This window comes from Carica papaya, chromosome 3 (genome assembly GCF_054855325.1).
Source record: "Carica papaya isolate Zhongbai chromosome 3, ASM5485532v1, whole genome shotgun sequence".
NCBI lineage: Eukaryota > Viridiplantae > Streptophyta > Magnoliopsida > Brassicales > Caricaceae > Carica > Carica papaya.
The window spans coordinates 13,170,612-13,196,866 of NC_142311.1; the positions used below are offsets into that span (position 1 = coordinate 13,170,612).

General features: G+C 31.7%; 3 protein-coding genes across 3 annotated transcripts; 1 reads left to right on the forward strand and 2 right to left on the reverse strand.

Annotated features, from left to right (window-relative positions):
• Nucleotides 1-2,279: 2,279 nt before the first annotated feature.
• On the reverse strand, nucleotides 2,280-5,402 carry LOC110821674 (homeobox-leucine zipper protein HDG2-like). The gene is made up of 7 exons (XM_022051594.2): nucleotides 5,059-5,402; nucleotides 4,841-4,942; nucleotides 4,547-4,750; nucleotides 4,133-4,298; nucleotides 3,761-4,032; nucleotides 2,913-3,008; nucleotides 2,280-2,755 (listed from the first exon to the last, which is right to left on the reverse strand). Exons 1-7 carry the CDS (start codon nucleotides 5,323-5,325, stop codon nucleotides 2,411-2,413), a joined length of 1,452 nt encoding a protein of 483 aa, XP_021907286.2. The 5' UTR covers nucleotides 5,326-5,402; the 3' UTR covers nucleotides 2,280-2,410.
• Nucleotides 5,403-9,464: 4,062 nt separating this feature from the next.
• Nucleotides 9,465-15,230, reverse strand: LOC110821740 (homeobox-leucine zipper protein HDG2-like). Its single transcript, XM_022051675.2, has 14 exons — nucleotides 14,869-15,230; nucleotides 14,545-14,650; nucleotides 13,978-14,430; nucleotides 13,158-13,372; nucleotides 12,941-13,058; nucleotides 12,477-12,665; nucleotides 11,897-12,340; nucleotides 11,683-11,784; nucleotides 11,393-11,593; nucleotides 11,120-11,294; nucleotides 10,748-11,019; nucleotides 10,544-10,639; nucleotides 10,075-10,443; nucleotides 9,465-9,989 (listed from the first exon to the last, which is right to left on the reverse strand). Exons 3-13 carry the CDS (start codon nucleotides 14,086-14,088, stop codon nucleotides 10,093-10,095), a joined length of 2,274 nt encoding a protein of 757 aa, XP_021907367.1. The 5' UTR covers nucleotides 14,089-14,430; nucleotides 14,545-14,650; nucleotides 14,869-15,230; the 3' UTR covers nucleotides 9,465-9,989; nucleotides 10,075-10,092.
• An 8,873-nt stretch (nucleotides 15,231-24,103) lies between these two features.
• On the forward strand, nucleotides 24,104-25,458 carry LOC148266719 (vascular-related unknown protein 1). The gene is made up of 3 exons (XM_088215953.1): nucleotides 24,104-24,850; nucleotides 24,989-25,057; nucleotides 25,138-25,458. Exons 1-3 carry the CDS (start codon nucleotides 24,446-24,448, stop codon nucleotides 25,330-25,332), a joined length of 669 nt encoding a protein of 222 aa, XP_088072079.1. The 5' UTR covers nucleotides 24,104-24,445; the 3' UTR covers nucleotides 25,333-25,458.
• The last annotated feature ends 797 nt before the right edge of the window (nucleotides 25,459-26,255 follow it).

The following is a 26,255-nucleotide window of genomic DNA, read 5'->3' on the forward strand; positions in this document are numbered from 1 at the left end:
CTTATTCGGTCCTTAAAATCTGTGACCTAATTAATATAGTCGTTTGAGTACTTAAATGAGAATTTTTAAAAAAAATCATAGAACTTAATGTTGCACTATCATGTTATTATCATAAACGATTTGTGCTGATTTGCTCAAGTTACCTATGTTTTTTCTTATTACAACATTGTTATACACTCAATTTTTCTGTTAGTGTGGCTATAATCTAAATAAGCTTGTTATACACATGGTTGTCCTTGTTGGCCGAGCACTAATATCAATATATGATAAAAATAACTTAGGAGATTAAAGACACAATAAAATATAATAGTGATATTAAAAAGTCGTGACATATATGACTTAGACTTGCCTATATTATAAAAGAGTTGAAAATCACTATATCATTTAAAAGTTGTATGAATATATCATTTCTCTATACATTTTTCTAGACAAAAATTTTATTTTTGACTTTGCTCATATGTTAAATATATAAGTTCTTCTCTTTCCAATAAAATAGATTCATATATGAAAAAAGTTGAAAAATTTTAAAAAAAAAAATAAAACAAAACAAGGCAAGTTTTTTGTTGAATAGAAAGACATATAAAATATCATGCACGAAATAACAATTTTACAAAATACAAACACTAAATCCTAGAAATTACAAAGAGTATAGCAAAAACAGATATCTACAAATAAACGAGTAAAAATACAAAGAGCATAACATAAATACATTGAAAAAGCTTCTCTAATTACTAAAAGAAGACATTAACATGACCCTTGATAGACGGTGGAATAGCACTAAAAGACATAATCCCGAGACAGATAGTAGTTGTGACAACATGTGTCAATTCGAATGATGTTGAATCTTTTGACCAAGCAATATAAATCTCTCAAAATAGTTTAATATTGAAAAATTATCTCTCTATTAAAAGATGTTGTAAAAATTACCTATAACCAAATAAATAGGTTTATAAACAAATAAATTAGATTGAAATACAAAATAAATTTTTTTAAAAAAAGTTAATACCATCTTCACCCTTTGTGGAAAATCACAAAATATAAATATAATAGATATCTATATATCACATAACAAAAACTATTTAGTTTAAGGATCCTAGTAATCTAATATGACTAACATCCATTCCCATCTAACACCTTCCATTTAATACTTCAAAAATTAAACTTAATGATCTTCTAAAGGTCCCACCTACACACTCTTTTGCACAAATTACAACAAGCAAAATCTTCATTTGCAAACATGTAATAGAAAAGTAAGTCATCATGTCAAAAAGAAAAGAATTTATTAAGGTATCCTATCCTTAGGAAACACCAACATAGATTAAAAAAAAAAAAGCTCATTTCTTTTTCATTATATATTTTCATGGCAAAATATCTAATTACACTTTTTTTAAAATAAAATTTAATTAGGCTATAGCTACAATAAATTCAAAATTTGTACAGCAAATGTATAATTATTTTCACTAAAAATTTGTACACATTTCTACAAATTCAAATATAATAAATTTTGTAATTAAAATTACAAAGATCGAGCTCGTATAAACTTTTATATAAAATTAGAACAATATGCGTTCCTCCTCGTAGGTAGAAAATGTAATTTGTACCTAAATTCTCATAGTTACAAGTATTGAGCATCACATCTAAAGATTAATTACCATGCATGTTTTTATTTATTTTTTTCATATGATAAAAGTTAATTTATAAAGTTAGTACAATCTCATAGAGAGGATTCAGACGTTTTTAAACATGTGAGGTATAAAAAGCCAAAATTAAGGGCACATGGTGTCATAGAGAAGCGAAATGTAACGTTTTGTTTTCCATAACCCACAGTTTTACAGCGGACAGGAAAAACATGGGTAGGTATGACAAACGTGATTTGGAAATGGCTTCCTTTTCTTTTGTTTGGGCTTGTTCTCTACTTACCCCGAGACACGTACGATGGGGGGGGGGGGAGGTGAGTGTCCATATTTATGGGTCGGGTCAGAGCAGACTTGTCGAGGGCCTTGAATGGGCTAAGGGGAGGCCCATCAGGAGAATCCGATCCATAATGTTAAAGGCTTGAGTTTGGATTAACAATGAATGTAGAACCCAAACATTATAATATAATTGGACATGAGTTGTAACAATTTTGGACCGGTCCACTTAGATAAATGCAGTAAATACATCTTTTATAAATTAGTTTCTGTAAAAACACATATATATTCGTAATATATAACAGAAATATAATAGTTGGAAAATGATTTTTAAAAAAAAAAAAAAAGAATCAAATCACGAGTCCTAGATAAGAGAAAAAAGAAAGAGAGTTTAATTTATTGGTAACGGGAATTATGTCCATTCATGCAAAACAAAATGAAAACAAACTGATAAAGGGGCATTGTAAGAATTATTCCAAGTTTTTGACATAATTAAAACATTAATCTCCCGAGGACTGGCCAACTTCTTCCATCACAGCAGTCTTGATGTTCTCCAGGGAGTCGGCAATTAAATTCTTGATTTCATCAATTGAATCATCAGAAAATTTTGCAGTAGGAATTTTATGGAGCTGAATCTGAAAAGAAATAGTTAGAAGTGATCTGTTTGGTCCATTGGGAAAGATGGCGAAACCAGATGGAAGAAAGGCTGTGAACTGAGGATCCCCGCCATCAAGAATATTATAAGCTTTAGTGGTGTCCATAGGAGCATAAACAACAAAGGAACCAGTTGCATCTATGCTATTTTCCTGTAAAATCACTGTGTTGCTCAAGCTTCCATCACCAGCCTGTGAATAAAACAAAGTATATATGTGTGTGTTAATTATATGAGTCAAATGGAGTATTAAGCAAAAGAAAAGATTTCTTATATCTGGTTGTAATTTACATATGTTGACCCCAGAAAAAACCCAAAAGAATTTCTATCTTTATTTGTAATTTACTTACATTCACTCGAAGAAGATAGACAGAGTTCTCACTGTCCCTCCCATTCTCAATGTGAGCAATTTTCTGAACAAATCCAGTTTTGCAAAGAACATCCCACTGTATTATAGATTAAAAAAAATCATGAGAAGTTAGCTAAGGAAGATATATTCATATCATTGATATTCATCAATAGTATATATATTTTTCTTCTTTTTTCTAAACGTATTAAAGATATATACATATATAAGCTTAATTATCGACAATATTTAAAAAATCGTTGTATTTTTTTAAAATTTAAATAAATGTAAAATGATTGAACTATATAAATAAATATGTATGTATTGTGCACGTGAACGTGCACAAAATGCTTGAAATAAATGCAAAACATTCATAAACATGCATGCATATATATAATACACCTAAATAAATTGACGTTACAACAAGATCTTGATTTAAATATAGATATAAAATTTAAAATTAACATGCAATTTAAGGAATAATTAAATTTATTGACAAAATTTGATGGATTCGTAAAATACACGTTCAATTAATATAACACGATAACTCTTAGTAAACGTGATATACATGCATAAGAATGTTTATAAAATATTTATAAAGAGTTTCAAAATCATGCATAAATATAAGAACGTATAAATATTTTTCTTCCATGAACATATATCACGTAATGCATGTATTCTATTAACGATTATCACAAAAAAAATATTTAATTAAAAATATAAGTGAAGATAAAATCTCACATGTATAATCTAATTAGTAATTGAGTTCAATAAAGAAATTCAATTAAATTATAGATGCAAGAAAATGATTAGATTCACAGATTCTAACTAGAGATTTATAGGCTCACATACGTTATTTCGATTGTTCTCATCACGAAAGAAATCGAAGAGCTTTCTTGATTCAATAGGAAGCCATAAGCAATGTGTAGCACACAGTAAAACGCCTAATGGTCTGCCTGGTTCATCCACATTAGACCTTGTCGCTATTTTGACATCATCAATTCCAGATCCGAGTAGTTTCGCCCAGCCAGTGTTATTCGAAGCACTAACCCCGTTGAAATACATAGAAACCATTCTTTCAGCCAGCTTCAACATACCAGCTTTTCCTTTTTGATTTGTAATTACTGAAATTCCTCACTCCATATATTAGCAAAACCAAAACATTCATATAATATGTATATAAATTGGGTCAAGAATAATGAAGTAGTAAATGACATTACGTACCACCTATGGCAGCATTGATCTCCATCGAGCTTGCTAACCTCTGACATTGTCTATCGAGACTGTAAATCCATCTTGTGGCTCCAAACCCTTGACAGGAGCTAACAATGTCCTTGTACAGATGATGAACACCATGATTGTCCACTTCAACATGTTCAACCCAAGTAACCTAAGGTGCAAAAGTAATTGATTAAGGACTTCAAAGCATTATATAGATGGGAGTGTGTGTAGGTGTATGCATGTATGATGTTTTCAGATCGTCATTGAATTCAATCGGAGCAGTATTGTCTTCTACAAAAACATATTGATATATATATATATATATGTATATATGTATATATGTATGTATGTATGTATGTATGTATGTATGTATGTATGTATGTATGTGTGTGTGTGTGTGTGTGTGTGTGTTTTTACCTTAGAGCATCCATTAGGGAGTTCTTCAATTATACATCCAGAAGGTCTTCTTCGACAGGTGGCACTGGTTTGATTAGGGTACAACTTGTCCAAGGAGACATCAACTATAGCCCACTTCCCTTCACCATATTTTTTAGAGTACCTCAAGAAGTGGCTCTCTCGGGTTGGCACAACCGGCGAAGGAAAATGAAATTCTCCCATTACCTGACATTTTCCACATCAGATTTCTTTTACTCAACAATAATCTATCTATATATATACAGATATGTATATCAATATGTAAATATATATTACCTCTATCAGAGTGCCATCAAAGCTGCCTCCTACAGCAGCTACTACGACTTCCCAAGTCAAAGCCGGAGACGCAATCCCAGAAAATACAGTCGGCCATCGATTCTGTACACAGAAAAAAGGCATACACCCCCACGCACACACATATATAAATGTATACAATCCCCATAATCGTCAAGTAAGAAAGATAAGAATTGTTGATCAGATCACGATCAGCTTACCACATTCATGAGAATCTGGATGATGTTTGGGGGACATGCGAGGATGACCGAAGTTGCGCGTGAACCTTCGGACATATACCTAGAAGGCCGGGGATCAAAAATTCCAACGGGAAACCTCCGGACATACTCGTCCTCGTTGAGAACAGTGGTGGAGCCATCGGGGCGAGTGAGCCATAAAGGCTCGCCAATCTGACACTTCTTTATCAGCTCGTCTAATCCGATGAGAGCCATGGCTAACTTCTTCTTCCTCTGTGCAATATCTGCCATGTTTCTTGTCTTGTTGGTTTTCTCAGCGATCGCCTGCGAGTAAATTTTCAGGGGGAAGCAAAAGGTGGTATTTGGGAGAAGGGGAAATGGCAAATGGTATAGCACAGGGTTTGGCTATATATAAGCGAAGGTCTTCTGAAGCACGTGGAAATCATGTGGGGTGGGTACAGCAAATTAATAGCTGTTTTTCACTGATATATAACTGCCTTTTTTATAAATATTTTAGAAATATTATTTGTTAGTTTGTTTTTTTTTTCTAATAAAAAAAATTAAAATTAATTTAAAAGTTACATATAATAACATAATTATATATATTAAAAAATAATTTTCTTTTTTTAAAAATTTTTCCTGTAAAAATTGAAAGCAATTAATGGAGTCTAAAGCTGGATGTGGCCTAATTAATAAAATGCATATTTTGGTATATTTTTAAATATAACAAGTAACGGAAATTAATAAATTGAAATGGAAAAATATCTACATTTATGGAAGTTTCTAGAAATAAAAGTAGATATATATATATATGAAAATATGAATAGAAATGAATCCATTCAAGCGGTCATAGTCATAGTGGTACGCTTAATTACCCACCAGAAATGGCAGCCCAAAATTTTTTATATTAATTTTTAAATTTATATATCTAAATAAATAATCTAATACACTTCTAGAATTTATGATCAATAGAAATATTGCATAAAATTTATATGTCTGAGTAAATTATATTTATTAATAAAAAATTAAAATACAAGAAAATGGAAATTTAAAAAAAAAAAAATTTTTAAATGTATAACGTATAAAATAAAATATAGCTATAATAAATTATTATAAAGAATATAATTATTTTTTATTATTATATATAACTAACTATACTTTTTACTCACAAAAATAAAATGGCCCATAAACGAGTTTTAAAGAGGATGAAGGTCCCATCAAGCTTAGTATATGGTATAGGGGGCTTTAGTTTGCCCGAGTGGCCCATAATAATTATAAACAAAAGAAGCAGAATATATTAATCTACATTTGTCTTGACTAAATCATTATAAGATTCATATGGAATTTTATATGAGATTGAAATAATATATTTTAAATTCTATCAATTTTGATAAATTGGAACTAATATACTATATAATATCCACTTAAAAGAAAAAAAAATAAGAAATGTAAATAAAATTTGGAATTTGGATGTAAATGAAAGAAATTTTTAAAAATGAAGGTTTTTAATTAATTTAAGAAATCTAAATAAAAGTGAGTAAGAAAAATGGGGGCAAAAACATATAAGGAGAATTGGAAGGAGGCAAAGGAAATCAAGAGTATGGACGGCCCAGATCAGACTGCTTAAAAGAGAATGGATGGCCCAAATCAAAATTGTGAGATCCAAGGCCAAGGAGATGGGTATTTAAGGAAACAATTAGGGTTTCCTTCTTTATTTTGAAGGGCAGCCGAACAAGATAGAGGGAAAAGAGAGAGGAGTCGATCGGGGAGAGAAGAGGAAGAAGACTGTCGTGTGGGAAAAGTCGAGAAGGAGATAAGAGAGAAGAAAAGAAGAGAGAGACCGGAAGGGAAAAAGAAAGGAGAGAAAAGGGAAGAAAAAGAGGGTGGCCGAGGGGGAAAAAGAGAAATCGATAATGGCCAGTACAAGGGGAAGAAGAGAAAAGAGAGTTTCGGAGGCGGTGAGTGGTGGAATTGAAGCTGAAATGAAGAATAAGGGAAGAAAACTGACCGAGACGTCGTGTGAAAGCAGAGACCGACGCGAGCAAATGTTTAAAAAATCACATCCAAATCTCAACCAAGCTAGCCCACGGGGTGGCCGAGAAGAGACCACCAAGAGCTAAGTCGATGCCAAATTGCTTACACTGAAGGTAAACCCATTATTTTCTCATGTTTTAGTGGTGGTTGAGCGGCGGTGGGGCAGGGCTAGTGTCGGGCTAGCCGTGTGGGCTCGACCAACCTACCCATCTGCACGGGAACCGAGGAGGTTTTCTTTGGTAATAGGTAAAGCTTACCCATTTAGGAAGCCGACCCATTCGGGAAGCCGAAGCGTCTTCCCCAAGCATGAAAATTCGATCCACCATTTTAGGTTTCGATTCGTCGTTTATAAAGTTGAAAAATCTTTCTTGGAAAACGAAAATCCAGTTTTCCATCCGAAAAGCTGAAAAGTATTTCTCGAAAATTCAAAATTTGATTTGCCGAACAGAGAGCAGAAAGGTTTTTTGAGTACGGATCCCGATAATTTCGGGTATTCTGTTGGGTGATCATTAGAACCCATAATTTGATTAAATTAATTTTTAGTATTTCAAAATATTCTAATTAGTTATATCGTATGTACAGAAAAATTTAGACAATCGGGCGGATCCGTAAAGACAGTTAAGAGAGTAAGTATTTCTAAATCTCAACTCGCTTAAATTTCAAAATGTATTCATTTTATAAAAATTATGAATTTTGAAATTAAACGGACATTGGCCCAATTTCAATGGAAAAATAAAATTTCAAATTATGATCAGTAAACTTAAGCAATTAGAACCCTATGAGGAGACGAAACCAGAAAATAGACCTAATAAATTGAGAGTTATTTGTATTGATAAAATATGAAATTGAAAAAGACAATTCTCAATTAAAAAAAATTAAAAAAGAAAAGGAAATAATATATAAATATAAAAATAGAAGAAAAAAGAAATAATTGAGATTAAGAAATAATTATTTAAATAAATTAAGAATGTTGGAATGAGATGGTAAGAGTGAATAGGGTAGGGACCCCGAATATATTCTTGTTTATTATAAATTTAAGGAGGAGAGTGTGTATGTGTGGCTGAAGTTCAGCGGACATGGCGAATCGACGGGGTATGGAGACGGTCTGTTTCACCCTCATACCGGACGGGGTATTGACGGATGATATTTTTTGCACTTATCCTGTACGGGGTATGAGAATAGTCGGTTAGTCGACAATGTTGAATAAGGGTTTATGCGTAGTGGGGACATTCCTATGGACCCCTATGGATACCAGTAGAGAGGTAAAAAAGAAAAATTGTTGTTTTGCCTAATTGAAAATGAGATTATGATGTTCTTTGTGTTATTGTCTCTATAGGTCGATTTTGTAAATCTCGTTACGGTAAGTATGTAATAAATGATTTTATTTATTATAAATGAATTTACTTAAATCAAGAGTTCTGTTAGTAGTTTTTTAGAATTTTTACCAACATTCATTTGTATATCGGTGAGTAGTGTGACATTTTTACTAAGATAGTGTAATTTACTCTTTCATTAACCATTTCAGATCAATATAACCAACATTCAGATCTCAACCCACAAGAGAATTACTAATAGGATGTATAGTTATTTACTTTCCGTTTATTTCTTTGATTTTTCGTTATTATTTTAAAATGGTCATTCCCGTAATCCTATTAAGTATTCTAAATTATTGTGTCAGGAATGTAAAGTTTAACTTTATTATTTCGCTTCCGCATTTAATTTATAATTTATTTCCTTTTAAGTTCAAAGTCGTTACAAATAATACTTGTTAAATTGGTAAAACTTATTAAATTTTACCTTAATATTTTTCAGATGAGAATGAAGAATCAGTACCCCCGTTAGACAAGTAGAACTTGTAAAAAAGTTCTTATTTTTGTATATTTTGTGCACATTCGAAAAGTTTTATTTTTTTCTGTTATATTTTAAATTCTAACTTTATATTTTATATATATAGTTACTGTACATATTACATAAAATGTTAGGTCGTATTATATTTGTTGCTCTGCACATGTATATATTTTATGGGCTCACTGCATGAAAATTGTATTAGAAAGAATTGCGTCTCATATAGAGTATTGGTGTATGATATACTATTATTTTTTAATATTTTTGTAATTAATTTATATTTTTTTAAAATAAAAAATACAAAACTTACTTTTTTTTGGATCGTTCGTGCACAAAACAAAATACATTTAATTATTATCTAACTTTTAAATTTTCATAAATTATTGATGAATATATTTCTATAGTTAATTCACATTTCTATGTGAGACTATAAATAGAGATTATAAAAAATTCTGATGAATATCTTAATTAGGATGGTAAGAACCATTAATGGGTTATCTGTAAAAATAATATTTTCTTTAGCCAAAAACAAAAATTAAGCTTGGGAATAATTTGGAAAATGATAATTAATTACAGTAAAGAAAAAATAAATTAATTGAAAAAAAAAATTAAAAATACCAACATGCAAAAAGTCTGCTAATTATATATATATATATATATATATATATATATCCAGCAAAAGTACTTGAAAGGAGAAAAGCAAATTACAATCAAGGGTGGTGAAGAAGGGAAAAAGAGAGAGAGGCTCTATGTAAACCCTCTGTAATTCTCTCAACACATAAAAACCCTAAAACCCTATTTAAACCCTAAACATAGAATGTCAAAAATCAAAGTTGAAACTGTTTAAACCCTTTTTTTATGCATTTAAATCTCTGTCTTCTTGTTTTCCTTTTTCTTTTTCCTCGGGGAAAGTCAATACCCGAACCTAGCTATAATCCTCATAGAAAAGCTTGATAAGAAGATTATTTAAGGTGCGCTCTTGACTTCTCCCCATAATTTTTCTATACGATCTCCCCCCAAAACTCTTCTTTACTTTGTTTCCCAATCCATTTTTCCCTTCTTCGATCTGTCAATGACTGCAACAAATTAAAAAAAAAAAAAAGGGTTAGTAAAAACTGAAAATTCAAAAGAAATTAAGATGGCGAGTGATTGATTATGTACGTATATGAAACGATCATATCATGCGGCGTCGCATGATAAGGCGGCTTTGATCCTCTCAACGGTGCAAGCAATCAAATTGTTAACTGTAGCGACTGAGCCAAGAGAGAGTTTTGCGGTAGGGACAGAGTCAACAAGAATCTGAAAAGCAACGGTGAGAAGAGAGCCACCGGAGCCGCCTTGGTTAACGCCGGCGCCGTCGGGAAGTATGGCAAACCCAGATGGAAGAAGGGCAACATAGTCGGGATCTCCGCCGTTAAGCACGACATTCATTGCAACAATGTCGACAGGTGCATATACTACAAATGAACCAGTTGCATCAGTGCCACTCTCTTGTAATATCAGCATGTTGCTTTGGCTTGAATTAACACTCTGAAATTAGTACATAAAACAATATATATAAATATCAGAATCCTTCTTCAACTGTAAGACTAATAGACATATACATACATGTAGATATATAATTACTTACATTGACTCGAAGAAGAGAGACGGAATTGCCAGTATCCCTGCCATTAGCAATGTGAGCCATTTCACTGACAACTCCACCATTTGAAAGAATATCCCACTGAATGCAACCCAATTCATAATTAATATATATATATGTATGGCAGAGATATATATATATATATATATATATACACAGAGAGACAGAGAGAGAGATACACATATATACCTCATTTCGGGAGTTGTCATCACGGAGGAAATCAAAAACCACTTTTGGGTGAACAGGAAGCCAGAAAGAAGTTGCAGCACTGAGTACAATACCAGGAGGTCTTCCAGGGTCATCCACACTCTTTCTAGTCATAACTCTGACGTCATCAGCTCCAGTCCCAGATAAAGTCGTCCATGTGTGGGCAGTCGAAGCACTCACTCCCGCGCAAAAACTATTCACCATTCTTTCTGCCAGTTTCAGCATACTCTTTCTCCCTTCTTGATTTGAAATTACTGATATATACACACATATATAAATATGTATATATATGCACCAGTTTATGTATATTCAAAACAGTATATGCTTTCAAGATGACTGAAATATTAACATTACCGCCAAGATCAGCTGTGGGAACATTTGTTGCCATCACACTGGCTAGCCTTTCACATTGTCGCTCCAAGGTAGCAACCCAACGTTTTGCCCCGAAAGCGTGGCCGGAGTTAACCAGGTTCTTGTAAAGATTATGAACACCTCGATCATCCACTTCAACATGCTCAACCCAGATAACCTAATTGTTCACATTGTTAAATTAAAAGCGCACCGGTATTTTGAATGCAAAACATTGAAACTAAATTATATCTATACATGATATATGTATATATATACCTTAGAGTACCCATTAGGCATTTCTTGAATCAAACATCCAGAGGGCCTTCTTCTACACCTAGCAGTGGGAGCAGGTCGCAGACTGTCCAAGGAAACATCAACCACAGCCCACATCCCTTCACCATGTTGTTTACAGTACCTTACGTAATAGCTCTCACGAGTTGGCACAAGTGGAGTAGGCACTTGAAATTCAACTGTCATCTGCCAAATTATGGAACATTCACTCAGTATTTATACAAAAAAACACAACTCGTATGAACCAATCTTGGTGTACATATATAGACTTGTACCACTTGGAGGGCGCCATTGTAGTTCCCTGCTACACCTGTCGAAAGGACTTCCAAGGTCATAGCTCGAGAAACAATGCCGGAAAACACGGTCGACCATTGATTCTGCGCAGAAGATCACGAGGAAGAAAAAGTTCGAAATTAGGCTTAACACCTTGAAACATAATGAAAAACTTAAACAGCTGGAGAAATTCCAAGCTTAAAGATGTATTATTACCACATCCATGAGAATCTCAACGAGATTGATGTGATTCATTATCACCACAGAAGTCTCTCGTGACGCTTCACATTTGTACCCAGCAGGTTTTAGTCCAATCCCACGAGGGAATGTCCTCATGTATTCCTCTTCATTAAGCACACTTGTCGCGCCATCAAGGGCTATCATCCACAAGGGCTCACCCATCTGGGCCATTCTGATAAGCTCCTCCATTGCCGCCACCGCGAGCTCAATGATCATAGGTTTATCAGCCTCAGCAGGGGGAGCAAAGGATCTCATAAGGTCACCGGCACCATACATCTCTCCTCCAATACCGGCTTGCTGCCCGCCAAAGTTTCCAACAGCGAGATCAAGGGGACGGGAAGGAGCAGGAGAGGAAAGAAGCGGGTAGTTCATCACAGGCTTTCCTACGTACTTAGCAGCAATGGCTGAGATGCGATCGATCTGAAAATAGAAGTCGAAAGGTTGAGGACTTTTTTCATCATTTAATTAAGGAAGAAAATAAGTGTAAATGGGCAAAAATGATTTATAAGATGGATTGCCAAAGATTTGATTGATTCCAACTCATCTTTCGGTGTACCTCTTCTCTTAGCCGGGCGTTCTCGAGCCTGAGGTGATGTTCGTCAAACGACATCTCGCCAATGGCCGTCGGGCCGCCGCAATTGGGACAAGAAGCGTTACTGAGAGCGTCTCTGTATCGCATGTTGTCAGCACGAAGCTTCTCGTTCTCGGAACGCAGCTGAGTGTTCTCTTGCCGCTCATGCTGGGTCTGTCAAAAGGTTTTTTTTTTTTTTTTTGAGAGGAGATTATCAAAAAATTGCTAGATGTGACAAAGGAAATATGATATGCATGCGTCTACTTCCTTTCCGTTATTTTCTCGAGAAAAAGAAAACAAGATAGGAAAAGCCAAACAGGGTTGAGTTGACGAAGGGCAAAAATTGAAAAGAATACCGTAACGGCACCTTGATAAACGTTAAAAAAAGATGACGAAAATCAAGAACATACTAGAACAACAAGCTAAAATTATGCACGGTGGCGTTGTACCTTCATCTGGGTTCGCTTGTTCTGGAACCAGAATTTGACTTGCAGAGGCTCCAACCCTAATTCTCGGCTCAGTTCCTTCCTCTGCTTGTCATCTGGGTGGGGACACTCCTTGAAGAAACTAACACAGAAAGACAACAAAAGCAACAATTCAAAATACTAAAAACACTTTATTTTTCCAAAATGCTTTTAGAGAAAATGTGAATTAAGATAAACATACGCTTCCATTTCCTGGATCTGGTGCTGAGTGTGGCGATGGTAACGCTTCTTCTTGGGACGTGGGTCTTGGCCGTCGTCTCCGGAGGCACCTTCAAGGTTCTCGCTACCGGACTTTGTCGTGCTGTCCAACTCTTCATCTCTCATTCGAGCAATCTGATCGCTTTCGGAGGTCTGAGTCATCTCCAGAGGGATGAGCTGCCCTTCCATCATGTTTGGCTGGAATATTTTTTTCAATAGATCTTTAAGTTTCTGACTCTTATTGTTTTTCAATCTAACAAAACAACTGAAACCCCAACTCGAAAGAAAGCAAAAACACACGCTTAATTCCTACAGTATATAGTGACGGTAAAGTAACAAATAAACGGGGGCAGTATCAGGAAATCCAAGAACCAAACGAAGAGAAAAACCCCATCAAAATTTTCTACTTCGAAAAAGGAAACAGACTGGGGCTTTTTTTTTTTTTTTTTGAACCCTGTCTCCTATCTCATTTTTTAGAGTGGAGTTAAAAACATATGACGCGTTTGTTTCTCAAATATCGAGAAGGATTTTGCTTAGACTTGTGAATTAGTCTCGCTAAAGAACAAATCAAAGACATAAAACACCTTTTTATCAACCCTTTGAACAGTGAAAAGAACCAGAAGAAAACAAAAAGGAAAATGAAAGATCTGATGTTAGGTACGGGTTGAAAGAAGAAGAAACTACATATTAAAAAAGCATCGCCCAGTAACGAAGCGAGAAAAAAAGAGAAGCGGATTAATTTACAAATCCTGAAAAACATACAGATTTAAATTATCGAGAAGATTAGAAGAAATGTTCCAAACCTGACCAAGAGAGAGTCCCGAAGAGGACGATGCAAACCCACCAATGTTATTTCCGCCCATACCGATCATCGAAGGCATGTTTCTCGCCGGAACCATAAAACCGGCAGGCATATCTCGGAAACCCAGAACCGATACAACACTTCCCTGTATATGTATATCTACCCAGCCCCTCCTCAACCTCGGTTTTTTCCCACTTATATATATAAGAAGCGGTTTTGAGATTTATAGGTGGAGCTGTATGTAGTATATAGAAAGAAGAAAACAGTGGCGTTATGTCGGAATCCCAGTTGGTAGTGAGTGCATACCAAATAGAATTATTACAAGTAGAAACAGACAAAGATTGAGCTGACTCTGGTTTTTCTTTTTCCCAGCCGTTGAAAAGAGTCCTCTATCTTCGTCACTTTTGAATCCAAAGCTGATCTGGTTTCTCCTTATAACGTGCCAATTCACGAGCTAGAAAAAAAAAAGGAAAAGAAAAACAAAGTGGGGTTGAGTTGACAAATTTGATACGGCGTCCTTTCACAGACCCAAAATCAAAATTAAACCGAAAGAAAGAAAATACACCACCTAGTATATATATAAAGATATATGTAACGCATACACGACGAAGATCACGGAGAATCCAACTATTCCTTCTTTGCTTGACTCAAAACCAAACTTTTCTTGCCTTTATCTGAATTCAGAGTGCATCAGAAAATGCAAAAAGCAAAAAGAATCAGATTGCATTAGCAGAAAGTAAGAACTGGTCTTGAGCAGCGGTATATAGAGATGGTGGATTTGCAAAACATCTGAATGTCAAAAGGGGGGGAAGGGGTTGGGGGATATATATAGAGAAGAATGAAGCTTAGACTAACTTGCCCAAAAAGTTTTTTTGACTCACCCACCTCATACCTTCCATAAAAGCTCGTGATAATCCCCATCCAAAAATGGGGTCTTAGATCTGGTTTTGGTTACCCTTTTTTGTTGCCGGAAAACCACTCCGGGATTTCGCAGCAACTGGTTTTCTGACCCTTGGCCTGTTTTGGTATTTGATAAGCTTTTTATGGAGAAGTAGGTGCGAAGCTCGGAGAGATGAAGACAGAAAAAAATTCAAGAGAGAAAACAAAATTAAGAGAAAAAAAATAGAAGGAAGAAGAGAAGAGGAAGAAGGAAAGAGGGAACAGATGGAGAAGACTGTGGCAGCAAGGAGTTATTACAGAGCGTATTGAGAGGGTGCAATTGCATTTAATGGAGGGAGGTGTAATTGCTAAGCGATAGGGAGAGAGAGAGAGAGAGAGAGAGAGATATATATAGAGAGAGAGAGAGATGGAGAGAAATTTTGGTGTTCAATTTTCCCATAGAGAAGAAAGTATGATGCAACGAATGACGGCTACCAAATACTTTCAATTTTTCCTTTTTTCTCTAATTTACCACCCTAATAAAGCTTCAATTATTTTTATTTATTTATTTATTTATTCACAAAAGCCATATCTTAGTTCCAATAAATTCAAACATAATAAATAATAATTTTGAGTTATCCCTCTTCCTGAATTTCTGATCAATTAATCATGTTTCATAAGCAAGCAAGCTAGGTTTATTATTTTTCTGCATTGCATCAAATGAGTAATCCAAACATGAATCTTGCTTATTAATCTCGATTTGTATTATTTTAACTAGTTACTTAAGTCCCCTCAAATTAATTCATTAATCTCATACTTTTGATTTTTATTCACATTCTAAGTTTTCATCGTGATAGTCTAAATTTTTTCTACACATCTTTTTTGTAATTTAAATTGTTTTTAATCTTGAAACACTCAAATATCACAATGCAACGTGCATGTCATGGAAATTTTATAGAACGAAGATTCGAATCGTTATCCAATTAGCATGCTTACGTTGGAATTGGACTTTCCTAATAAAGAATGTTAATCTCTTTATTTTCCTTTATTTTGAAGCATTTTTATGATATCCGATTTAGGGTTGATCTTATGCAATCTATAAATATATTCATACGTATTTAGAATTTAAGTGAGATCCTGATGAATTAATTCTAAATCTATTTTCTGATATTTCGTCAAATAAAAATATTAAGATACGTTTTTATCATATGTATTGCGTTTACTGGAGAGACATTTTGAAATGTTGTATTAATTCGATTGATAATTATTAATGTAATTTTATATCTAGGATTGTTTATGTTGTATCAAGAAAAAATTGTCTAGGTACAATTGGGCGTTTAAGTTCATAATGCTTCTAAATTAATAAGTTTTTTGTTTTTTGTTTTTTTTTTTTACTTTTCAAACAAAATTATTGTATATTTATCATTAACATTAATTGTTATTGGAAAATAATAATAAAATGTTAGATTATTATTAGATGTTGAATGAAATTACATTTTCTTTTGTACCCTTTTTGATATATATATATATACATGTATATACAACTGAAAGCTTTTTGCTTGGTGTAATTGTATAAGATTTATGCTTTTCGTCAACATGTATCATAAAAGTTATATCAAATTTTATATCATTTAAACATTTAATGCAATACATACAATGAAAGAAAACAAAATTTGGGGAAAAAAAAAGGTTTTTTCCATGTGATAATGAAATGTGTTTGTTGATAATGTATATTATATTTATGTATACATATATACGTGTATATATATATATATATATATATATATATATATAAGATAGAACAATTAATACAGTGTATGTAAAAAAATATTCTCTAACTACAATCTAAGAAAAGTCGAAATCGGGTGATTAGCAAAAAAGTGTATGCATTAAGAACATATATATATATATATATATATATATATATATATATACAATCCTACAATATATATCGTATTATAAGACAAACTAAATTTTTCGTTTTATTTTAAATTTAATGTATTAATAAAACATGTTTTATGACATAAATTAGATATAATCCCGGGTGCCAATCATTTTTTAATTATCTTTAGTTGTTTTATAAATATCAGACAAGATATATTAATTTCAATGATTTTTTAATTATGTAACATTAATTCACCATGAATTAACCCACACCCAGACCAGAAAATAAAACACAACAAGAAAATTAATATTTTTCGGAATTAAATGAAGCCAAAAGGTTGATATTAAATCTTGATTTTGAAATGAATTTTGACCCGGACAATATATATATATATATATATTCATTAATGTGTATTAGAGAGATATGGAAATTTAATATTGACACACAAAGCTATAATCCACAAATTGTTTCTATATAATAATCCATTATTTATTGGGGTTAAGGTGAAAGGTATTGTATAAAGGCGTGAGAGAGCATATATGTGTCTGCATACATACATACATATATATATATATATATATATATCTCGGACTATCATACTAAGCATTGACAGCTCCAAGAACGACCATGAATAACATAATTTTTCATTGACTTTATCATGTTTTATGTAGACCCTCTTCTAAATATATCCTTTTTCAACCATGGTATTTGCACGAGAAAATAAAGAATTTTTTTAAATATAAAATTAATTCCCAAAAAAAACATATATTCTTTTACTTTCTTACTAGTATACTATCTTCAAATTAGTTTTTTTTTTTTTTTTTATAAACTAAAATTAAATCTCTCTCTAATTCCACTTGGTCAAATTATTTAACCTTGAAAGTGGTAATAATTAATTACTTTTCACACACACACATGTATACAAGTCTTACATTTATCTCTTAGTTAAGTAATTTTTTCTTGAAGTAAAATATTTGACCAACAGTGGATGAAAATAAGGTTGGTATTAATTTAAAATTAAATCATATAAGTAAATTAATCTTCCTATACATCCACTCCTTTATGAAATCTCTTGAGTTGGAATACGTTACAAGTGAAATTTGACCGGTTTCAACCTTAGCTGGTCAACAAAACCTTTGAATATTACCATTAATTATTTCAAAATAAAATATATTGGGTGTACAAAATGAATTTGACCACTTGTTTACGAGTAAATCAAAGCCAAAGGGTGTGTGGCTTTTGGTTTTCTATGTGCAGATTATATACATATATATGTTTTCCTTCTATAATGAACCTACTGAATTAGGGTTTTGATATATACAATTAATGGGTTTTAATTACTATATTTATTAGTCAATTTTATAATTAAGTTAACAATTTTCTCATAAACCAAAACCATCTTTATATGTGTGCGTGTGTGTGTGTATATAGATTAGTGGTGTACTATATACCTATTCCGTGAAGAATGCAATGTGGGGAACGTTTGGGCAATAAATGAGACTGAGTCACGCACGGCCTGCATGGCAAGTACCATTTACTACGTTCATGCCTCTCTTGCTCACTACCTCATTCCTCTTATACATATATAATAATAATGATTTATTATTCAATTTATAGTAATTTTTTAAAATTTTACCTCTATTTTTAATTTCTTTTTTAAAAGGAAAAAAAATAATAAATTCCAGATTTTTTTTATTTTTTATTTTTAAAAATTTTAAAGAAGAAGATAGCTGTTATGTATTGACAACAAATGGAGTCTTATCACTCGCTGCGGGCCCCACGCGTGATAAATGAGTCCCCAGAGAGGGAGAGGTGAAGGTGGGGCCACTTGAAAGGCACACTGGTCTTAGATTTATAATTTGATTTGGAGCGTGAGTGATGGACCTGAACTCAGCGCGTGGGTAATGTTGGCCGCTAGTCCTACGAGTATAAAAGTCAAACGGTGCGTTTAGTTCGATGCATCGCTTCACATGCCAAATTTTTTGGCCACCTACGGCATGAGCTAGTAGTAACGGCGTCGAATTTAACCTGAATATCTTTTACCGTCTGATTTTAAAAAAAAAACACCTACTTTCCATACGCTTTATAAACAATTTTTTTTTTTAATTTCCAGTTCAATTAATAAATTTTAATAATCAACTGTATAATTATATATTTTAATACATAATTTGATCAACTCACTAATATATGGGATCTTACGGTGATAAATTCATAATTTAATTTATTTTTTTCACTTTTATATATCTCAAATACTTAATTGACATATTAAATCTAGTCACAATTATAATATATATATATATATATACACACACACACACATATGATCCACAATTAAACCATTTTTTTTCCTATCTATCTAGTTAAGCCTTTAATTCCCACAACCCCAAAAAAAAAAAAAAATTCCTTCATTAAATCCATGTGTTATATATATAATTATACATTAATTTATTTAAGTTATTAATCTAACAAAACTGTTTAAATAGTCATTCATAATATAATAAGTGAATTATAGTACTTTAGTGTGCAATTATACTTTCATTAATGGTCACCCACAAAATTACTTCTACCTAATATTGGTTAATTATTCTGAATTATTAATATGTTTTTCTGCCATCTCTTGTGTAATCTGTATAAAATATATGTATGGATATATTAATGAGATAGAATCATGGATTCGTGATGCCAATTCCATGATCAAGGGTATAAATAATTATGATTTAATTTATGGTGGCAAATGTGGCGACCAACCTACTTAATTATTTTCACAGAGAGTTAACCCTATATTAATTAATTTTGACCGAGTGTTACATATTATTAACTCAGTGTAAGTACATTTTTACTAATTTGTATATATGTATATTAAATGAGAATTAAATTATATGTAATGACATGATCGACATACTTATTGTTCAAGTTAATTAGTGTTATATAAATTAAGTTCTAACTAGACATATTTAATTTGTTGAGCATCAAAATGTACGGTATCTAAATTAATTCATCTAGTAACCAAACAGTAATTTAAAATTTATATATGAAATAAGTATTTATATATATATATATATTCACAAAAAGAATTGTAATTTTTTTAAAAAATATATTATTTTTAAAATTATTGATTGTATCTTTTTTCTTAATCCACAAGAGTCGGATATTCATATTCCAAAATCATATAATTCTGTTACATGAACTCCGCCTACACCTTCGTAATTACAAAAAATCTAAATTTATTTTAGTCTCTCGTGTAATTGCTCATTCCTAAATTAATAACCAAAATGTTGTTTAAAAAAATAAAGCAGAATTGCTGGAAGAAAAAAAACAGACGTAGACAGTAGAGAAAATTAGTGTTGTAGTTGTTGGAGGCAGTACGTGTTAATTATCAGATATGCATGTTTTGAATCAGACATTTTCTAAGGGAATCTGTTGGGTGCTGTAAATTGTTTAACCATCTTGACTTTGGTTTTTCAGTGAGAGCAAGTAGAGGGGCAAGAACTTTGACTTTTGAACCATTCACAACGCTGCCGTTTAATTAATTCTTCCTAATTATGTTTGTAATTAACTATTTGTTGTATTTTTTAAATATCCGAAGTTTATATACAATTTTTTTAGGATTGTAATAACTAAAAATATGTTAAATAGTATACGAGAATTAAATTCATCACGATTTATTCGTCGTAAAATTTTATTATATTGTTCAAATGTATGTTTTATTTTTTAATATTTATACAAAATAAATCTACTCTCATGGTAATACTGGTATATATTATTCGTAAACGATAAATTAAATTTAAATTTAATAAAATGTGCTTTAAACTTACTTCATAATTTTCTATAAAATACATAATCATGAATATTTATTTGACTCTTATTTACATACCAATGATAATGTATTTTTTATAGTAGATAAAATTTTATTTATAAATTTCACAAAATCGTATGTCCTAGAATTTCTCTGTTAAGGTAATTAGTGGAAATAAAAAAGAGAGTGTAATGGAGATATAAATTTATGTAAAAAAAAAATTTAATCATTGCGTAATATTTTTTCAGTCTAAATATCATAATAAATTCGTGGAAATATAAATCAATTTAATATCTTATAAATATATATTGTATTTATATTAGTTCTTATTTTTATAATATAATAATCATTAGATGCTATATCCTTGATGTGGGTCCATTTTGACTACAAAGCATATAGTACTGATAAGATGCCAGACAAAAAAGGAGCACGCCAATAACTATAGACAGCAAAACACATGATACCTTCTAAACGTTCGTCCGCTATAAATTTTCAATTTCAGCGTTGACCTGGTATTCATATCGTGATTTATTAAAAGATTACTCCGAGATTTTCAATATAGCGTTGAGTTGAAATTTGAAAGGAGCCCAAGGAGTTTTTGGGCTTTTGGGCCCATTTCAAGTCATTCAAGAATTCAACGGTCGTGACTGGTGTCCTCCGTTGTGATGACAGCTCATCATTCATAATGGGCCCTACCCGTTCAAAATAATAAATATGTTATTGTTAAAAATAATTGATTTATAATTTTTGGTTAAGGGAAAAACAAAACTTAATTTATTAGTGTTTAATTATCGAATTAAGTTCTATTTTAACTAATTTATTATAAAAAAGTAAGTCTTTTTTTTTTTTTTTTTTTTTTTTTTTTTTTTAAGATTAATTAATAAAAGTTAGTCAATTTATATGTTAGTGTAATATGATTTCAATGGTTCAAGTCAACCACGTTGCCACGTACAGCTACAGCTGCAGCCACAAACATTGCTTTCATCTTTTTTACAAATATACGGTACGATCTTAATATTAATTAATATCATTAAACCCATTAATACTTGCGTGAAGTTTTTCATTGGTTGTGGAATTAATTTTCTTTAGTTTTATAATAAACAAAAGACAAATTATATTAAGATGTTTTTTTAAAAGAATAATTCAATAAAATAATTTTTTATTTATTAATTAAATCAATAATAATAAAATTTTGAAATATTTATTTTGTGCCAGTAAATTTATTAAAAAACTGTATTACTAAAGAATAAAGAGAGAATGAGTGGAGTGGTTAAAGAGAAACGGTAGAAAAAAACTGTGAAATAAATTAATGGTAATGAATTGGGAATTAATGTCGGCTTGCCCCACATTTGTAGGGGTTGGTGATGATGATTCATGCAATCAGATATTAGGGTTGATAACATGTACAACTGCCTGCTGTTACTTTCACGGGCGTTGAGGGGTTATATATACAGCAGCAACTGGCTTATCTCATCCTTATAGATTATACACGATATTCATATTATGTTATGAAAGAGTCTCTCTCTTTTTAAGGTCAATATTGAAATTAATTACACCGAGTCCAAGTCAAGTGACTTATTTTTCTGTGCCAGTCCAATGGCGCAATTGAAGCTTTGTTTTCTTTATTCCAAAAAAGAAAAATATTTATATTTCTAGATGTACATACATGTGGGTACATAATTTAATTAGTAGATAAATTCCATGGTTGATTAATGATTATATCACTAGTGTTATTAAATAGATTTTGTCAATAAATATAAATATATGTCTGGTTGGTAGTTGGTTGCCGGTATATATGCATATTCATATTGACTTTTCTTTATTTCATTTAATTTGTTTCAAATTAAGTCGTATTAGTTGTCCCCAAAACAATTCAGAATTATACACACACACGTACATAAAAAAGATATATGTACGTTGGCTGTGGAAAACGCAAAACGAAGGAATCCCATAATAATAATAATAATAAAGAATAATCGTTTTTAACAGTAGTTGACCTACACTTATTTTAACACATAATACATGGCACTTGAAAACTTACCCATTGAGTTATTATTGAATTTAAGCACGGGAGATAAATATAAACACCATTAATTAGAAAAAGGGTACACGGAAGTGGAAGTTATTTAATAAATTGAATGAAATTATAATTAATATGAATGTGATGATGATATAATAATTAATTGTCGTGCCATGAATATCGAATCCATGTATAGACTCAAAAGTGATTTAATGTTGGGAAGAGACTTCTTTAAATGCAAATTCGATTATAAGAGGCTTTTCGATTTGGTGAATGATTTATTACGAAATTGATTCTTCAATTAGTTGGTGGGAGACACCAAGTTCTTTTTTCTTTTTTTATTATTTATTTTCATATATATATATTTATGCCTGCATTGTGAAATTTAATGGACTCGATGAGGTTTTAATTTTTATTACATACCAACTTTTGTTTTATTTTATATTCTCGGTATACATAAATTAGAGGAGCTTCTGCCCAGAAAACCCTGGGCTTAAAGCGAGACGTAAAGAGCATTTTAAATAGGTGGGTCGGGTTAGAAACTCTGCGTTTGGGCCAATTTATTGGGTCTATAAAACAATATGAGTGACGTAGACCCGAACCCGGCCTATATCCGTTAAACAAGTACACATTTTTTGTAGGTAAATTTGTGTCTAAAGAGACATAAGACTACTAATTTTTCTAATTTAATTTTTTCCACGAACTACTTCTTTCTAGACTACCATATATATATTTGGTTTTTTGGTGTATAAATATTTGTAAATTAAATTTTTGATTATATTGTGTTTTTATTTAAAAATTTAATTTAATTATCATAACTTTATCAATATAACTATAAATTAAATTATTAGTTTTATTAAATAAAATATTATAAATAATCAGCTTTATACTTTGTAAACTCCACTTGGAATTTGTAGCATTTAACTAAAATATAAATAATAAATACTAAAACACTGTATTTGATAATTACCACTATCCTACCAAATCCTTATGATAATATAACATTAACAATATACATCTACCACATTGAATGGGTTCACGTTCTGTTTTTGTCAATTCGTCAGCATTTATAATATATATACATATTCTCCGTCTCTCTTGTATATATTTCGTCATATTTTGTTATGGTGTACTTTTTCATATAGGGCAGAATTGTACAACGTAATAGTAAAGATATAACAATTAACAGTTAAAATGAGAATAATCGAATATAAATGTGAATTGAGTTTGATTATTAGACTTTAATTGTTATTTTTATACAAATTATAAAAAAAAAAACACACACACACACACAAATTGTTATATTTTATTTTACATATAATTTCAAATTTTACAATAATTAAATGTTAGAAAATATATATCCTAAATCATAAAAAGAAAACATAATTAAATATATATATATATATATATATATATCAGAAAGTGGAATTAAAGAATTTTAACGCATTTGTTGGTCAAAAACTGAGTCACCATTATGTTTATGTATATACTATTAATGCTTATAATTTGGAAGTCGTAATTAAAAAATAAAATTGGGTGAGCAGAAATTTGAATTCCCATCTGAAACACAGAGGTCAACCAATGAAAAGCAATCTTCCTTTTTATCACTTTCCCTTTGTCCTTGCACGTTCTCTCTCAATTTTCTGTTGATCAGCGAAGACTGTTTGATTTTTAACTCCCTCAACTCAACGCCGCTTGTCCCACCACCTTCTCCCACTACAACTTTCTACCTTCTGCTTCTCTCTCTTTTTTCATCTTATAAATCTCCCTTCACAGACCCCATCTTCCCTCTTGCCAATCTCTCCACCTCCTCCCCTTGATTTCTCCCATCTCATCAAGTCTTTCTTTCTTCTCTGCTTCTGCTTCTGCTTCTGCCTCTGTTTCTGATCATGGAGTACTCCATGAATCCGTCTGTTGCTGTTGCTGCTAATTCTTATTATAAGTCCACAGGACCCTCTCGTCGCCAGGAAGAAGATGCTCGTGGTGATGAAGAAGAGAGTGGATGGACGGCTTACTTGCAGGATTTCTCAAACGCTGATAGACAAGAAGACAGCTTCTGTAATTCAAGCTTTTATGGGTCTTCTATGGTTTCCGATGCAGCCACCGGTGCAGCATGGAAAACAACCATCGGCCACCACCACCAACAACATGCAAGTCTTCTCGCCGCTTGTTCTTCCATCGGTGGCCAACCTAATCTTCCTAAGAAATTGCGGTTCAAGAAGACACGAACCAAGGAGATCTCCGATGATGATTCTCTCGAGGACACTGCTAGTTCTCCTGTTAATAGCCCCAAGGTTTATTCTCTCTCTCTCTCTCTCTCTCACACACACACTCTCTCTCTCTCCTCTTACAGCCGTAAATCCATTGATGTACGGCCATTAATGTTTTTCTAGTCCTTGTGATCGACTTTTTTCTTATATTTTTATCGACAGGTGAGTGATTTGGAGCAGGTAGAGATGAATACCAGAAGGGCATATGATCATCATATGAATAGTTCTCTGGTAATTTAATTAATTATAAATTTCACGATTTGCAGGCTGTGCTTGTTTTGGGGGTTGACCTAATAATATATGTATTATAGGGGAAGAAGAAGAAGGGAGGTGGTAAAGCTTCACCACATCATGACTCAGATGATCATGAGCAACGCAGAGACGATGGTGACGACGACGACGACGACGACGAACAAAGCAAGATGAATTTCGACGACAAAAACAACCTGAAGAGAAGAGGACTGTGTCTGGTTCCTATGTCCATGTTGGTTAATTATCTTGGTTAATTTTTCTCTGATCATGTAGTCAAGCGTCTTATATGCTTATCGTGATACAAGATTGATCAAAATCATTTTGTCAGTATGTAAAATATATATATTAAAATATATATATGTATATGTTCGTATATAGTATCAATATTTCACCCAGTACTCCTTTTCTTTTTCTCTGCATACATATATATATATATATATGTATATGATCGATGATGAAAGGAAAATGAGCTTTTAGAATAGCTGTCAGTACTAGTTTATCTTCTTTAATTTGGCAAGTTAACAACAGTTATTAATTTACCAGGAATGTTGCAGAGAATAACTCATAAAATTTGATTCATATAATAATGATATGCACACACACACACACACACATATATATATATATAAATATAAAACAGAAGAGGAGTTGACGTGAAGAAGAGATAATAATGGAAGCTTTGTTGATTAAAAATATAATTTAAATCAGAAAGAGATTAAGCAAACCAAACTATTAACAATACATTATTAACTTAATCTGGTGTTGGTCTGCATTTAGAAAGAAGAAAATCTTTTGTGGTTGATGGTTTTTAATGCCTGCTTATACAATTATATACACACATATACATATATGTATATAACATAAGGTTGCAGTTGGGGGTCATTTTAGGAAATCTCATGACAAAAAGATATGAATATCATATATATATACGTATTACATGAATATGTGAATATAAACTTGGGAAGACATTCTTCTTGGATTGAAGAGGATAAGAGGGGGGCCATCAGAATTATTTTAGAATATTGGATATGATAATAATTAATAATTAAAAAAAATGTTTTCTTCACTAACAAGGAAGAACTAAAACAATTATTTTTATATATGAATTCATGTATATGCATTTTGTTTAAATTTTTAATTTATTATGATTATTTTAATTAAATAAATTATTTTATTT

Coding starts and splice junctions, on each gene's coding strand:
- LOC110821674 (XM_022051594.2), bottom strand. CDS start 5,325: ATGGCAGATATTGCACAGAGGAAGAAGAAGTTAGCCATGGCTCTCATC. Junction 4,299..4,546: donor TCCCTAATGGATGCTCTAAG/GTAAAAACACAC, acceptor TTTGCACCTTAG/GTTACTTGGGTTGAACATGT. Junction 3,009..3,760: donor ATGAGAACAATCGAAATAAC/GTATGTGAGCCT, acceptor TCTATAATACAG/TGGGATGTTCTTTGCAAAAC.
- LOC110821740 (XM_022051675.2), bottom strand. CDS start 14,088: ATGCCTGCCGGTTTTATGGTTCCGGCGAGAAACATGCCTTCGATGATC. Junction 13,059..13,157: donor CAGATCCAGGAAATGGAAGC/GTATGTTTATCT, acceptor TTTCTGTGTTAG/TTTCTTCAAGGAGTGTCCCC. Junction 10,444..10,543: donor TCTCTCTTCTTCGAGTCAAT/GTAAGTAATTAT, acceptor TACTAATTTCAG/AGTGTTAATTCAAGCCAAAG.
- LOC148266719 (XM_088215953.1), top strand. CDS start 24,446: ATGGAGTACTCCATGAATCCGTCTGTTGCTGTTGCTGCTAATTCTTAT. Junction 24,851..24,988: donor CTCCTGTTAATAGCCCCAAG/GTTTATTCTCTC, acceptor TTTTATCGACAG/GTGAGTGATTTGGAGCAGGT. Junction 25,058..25,137: donor ATCATATGAATAGTTCTCTG/GTAATTTAATTA, acceptor TATGTATTATAG/GGGAAGAAGAAGAAGGGAGG.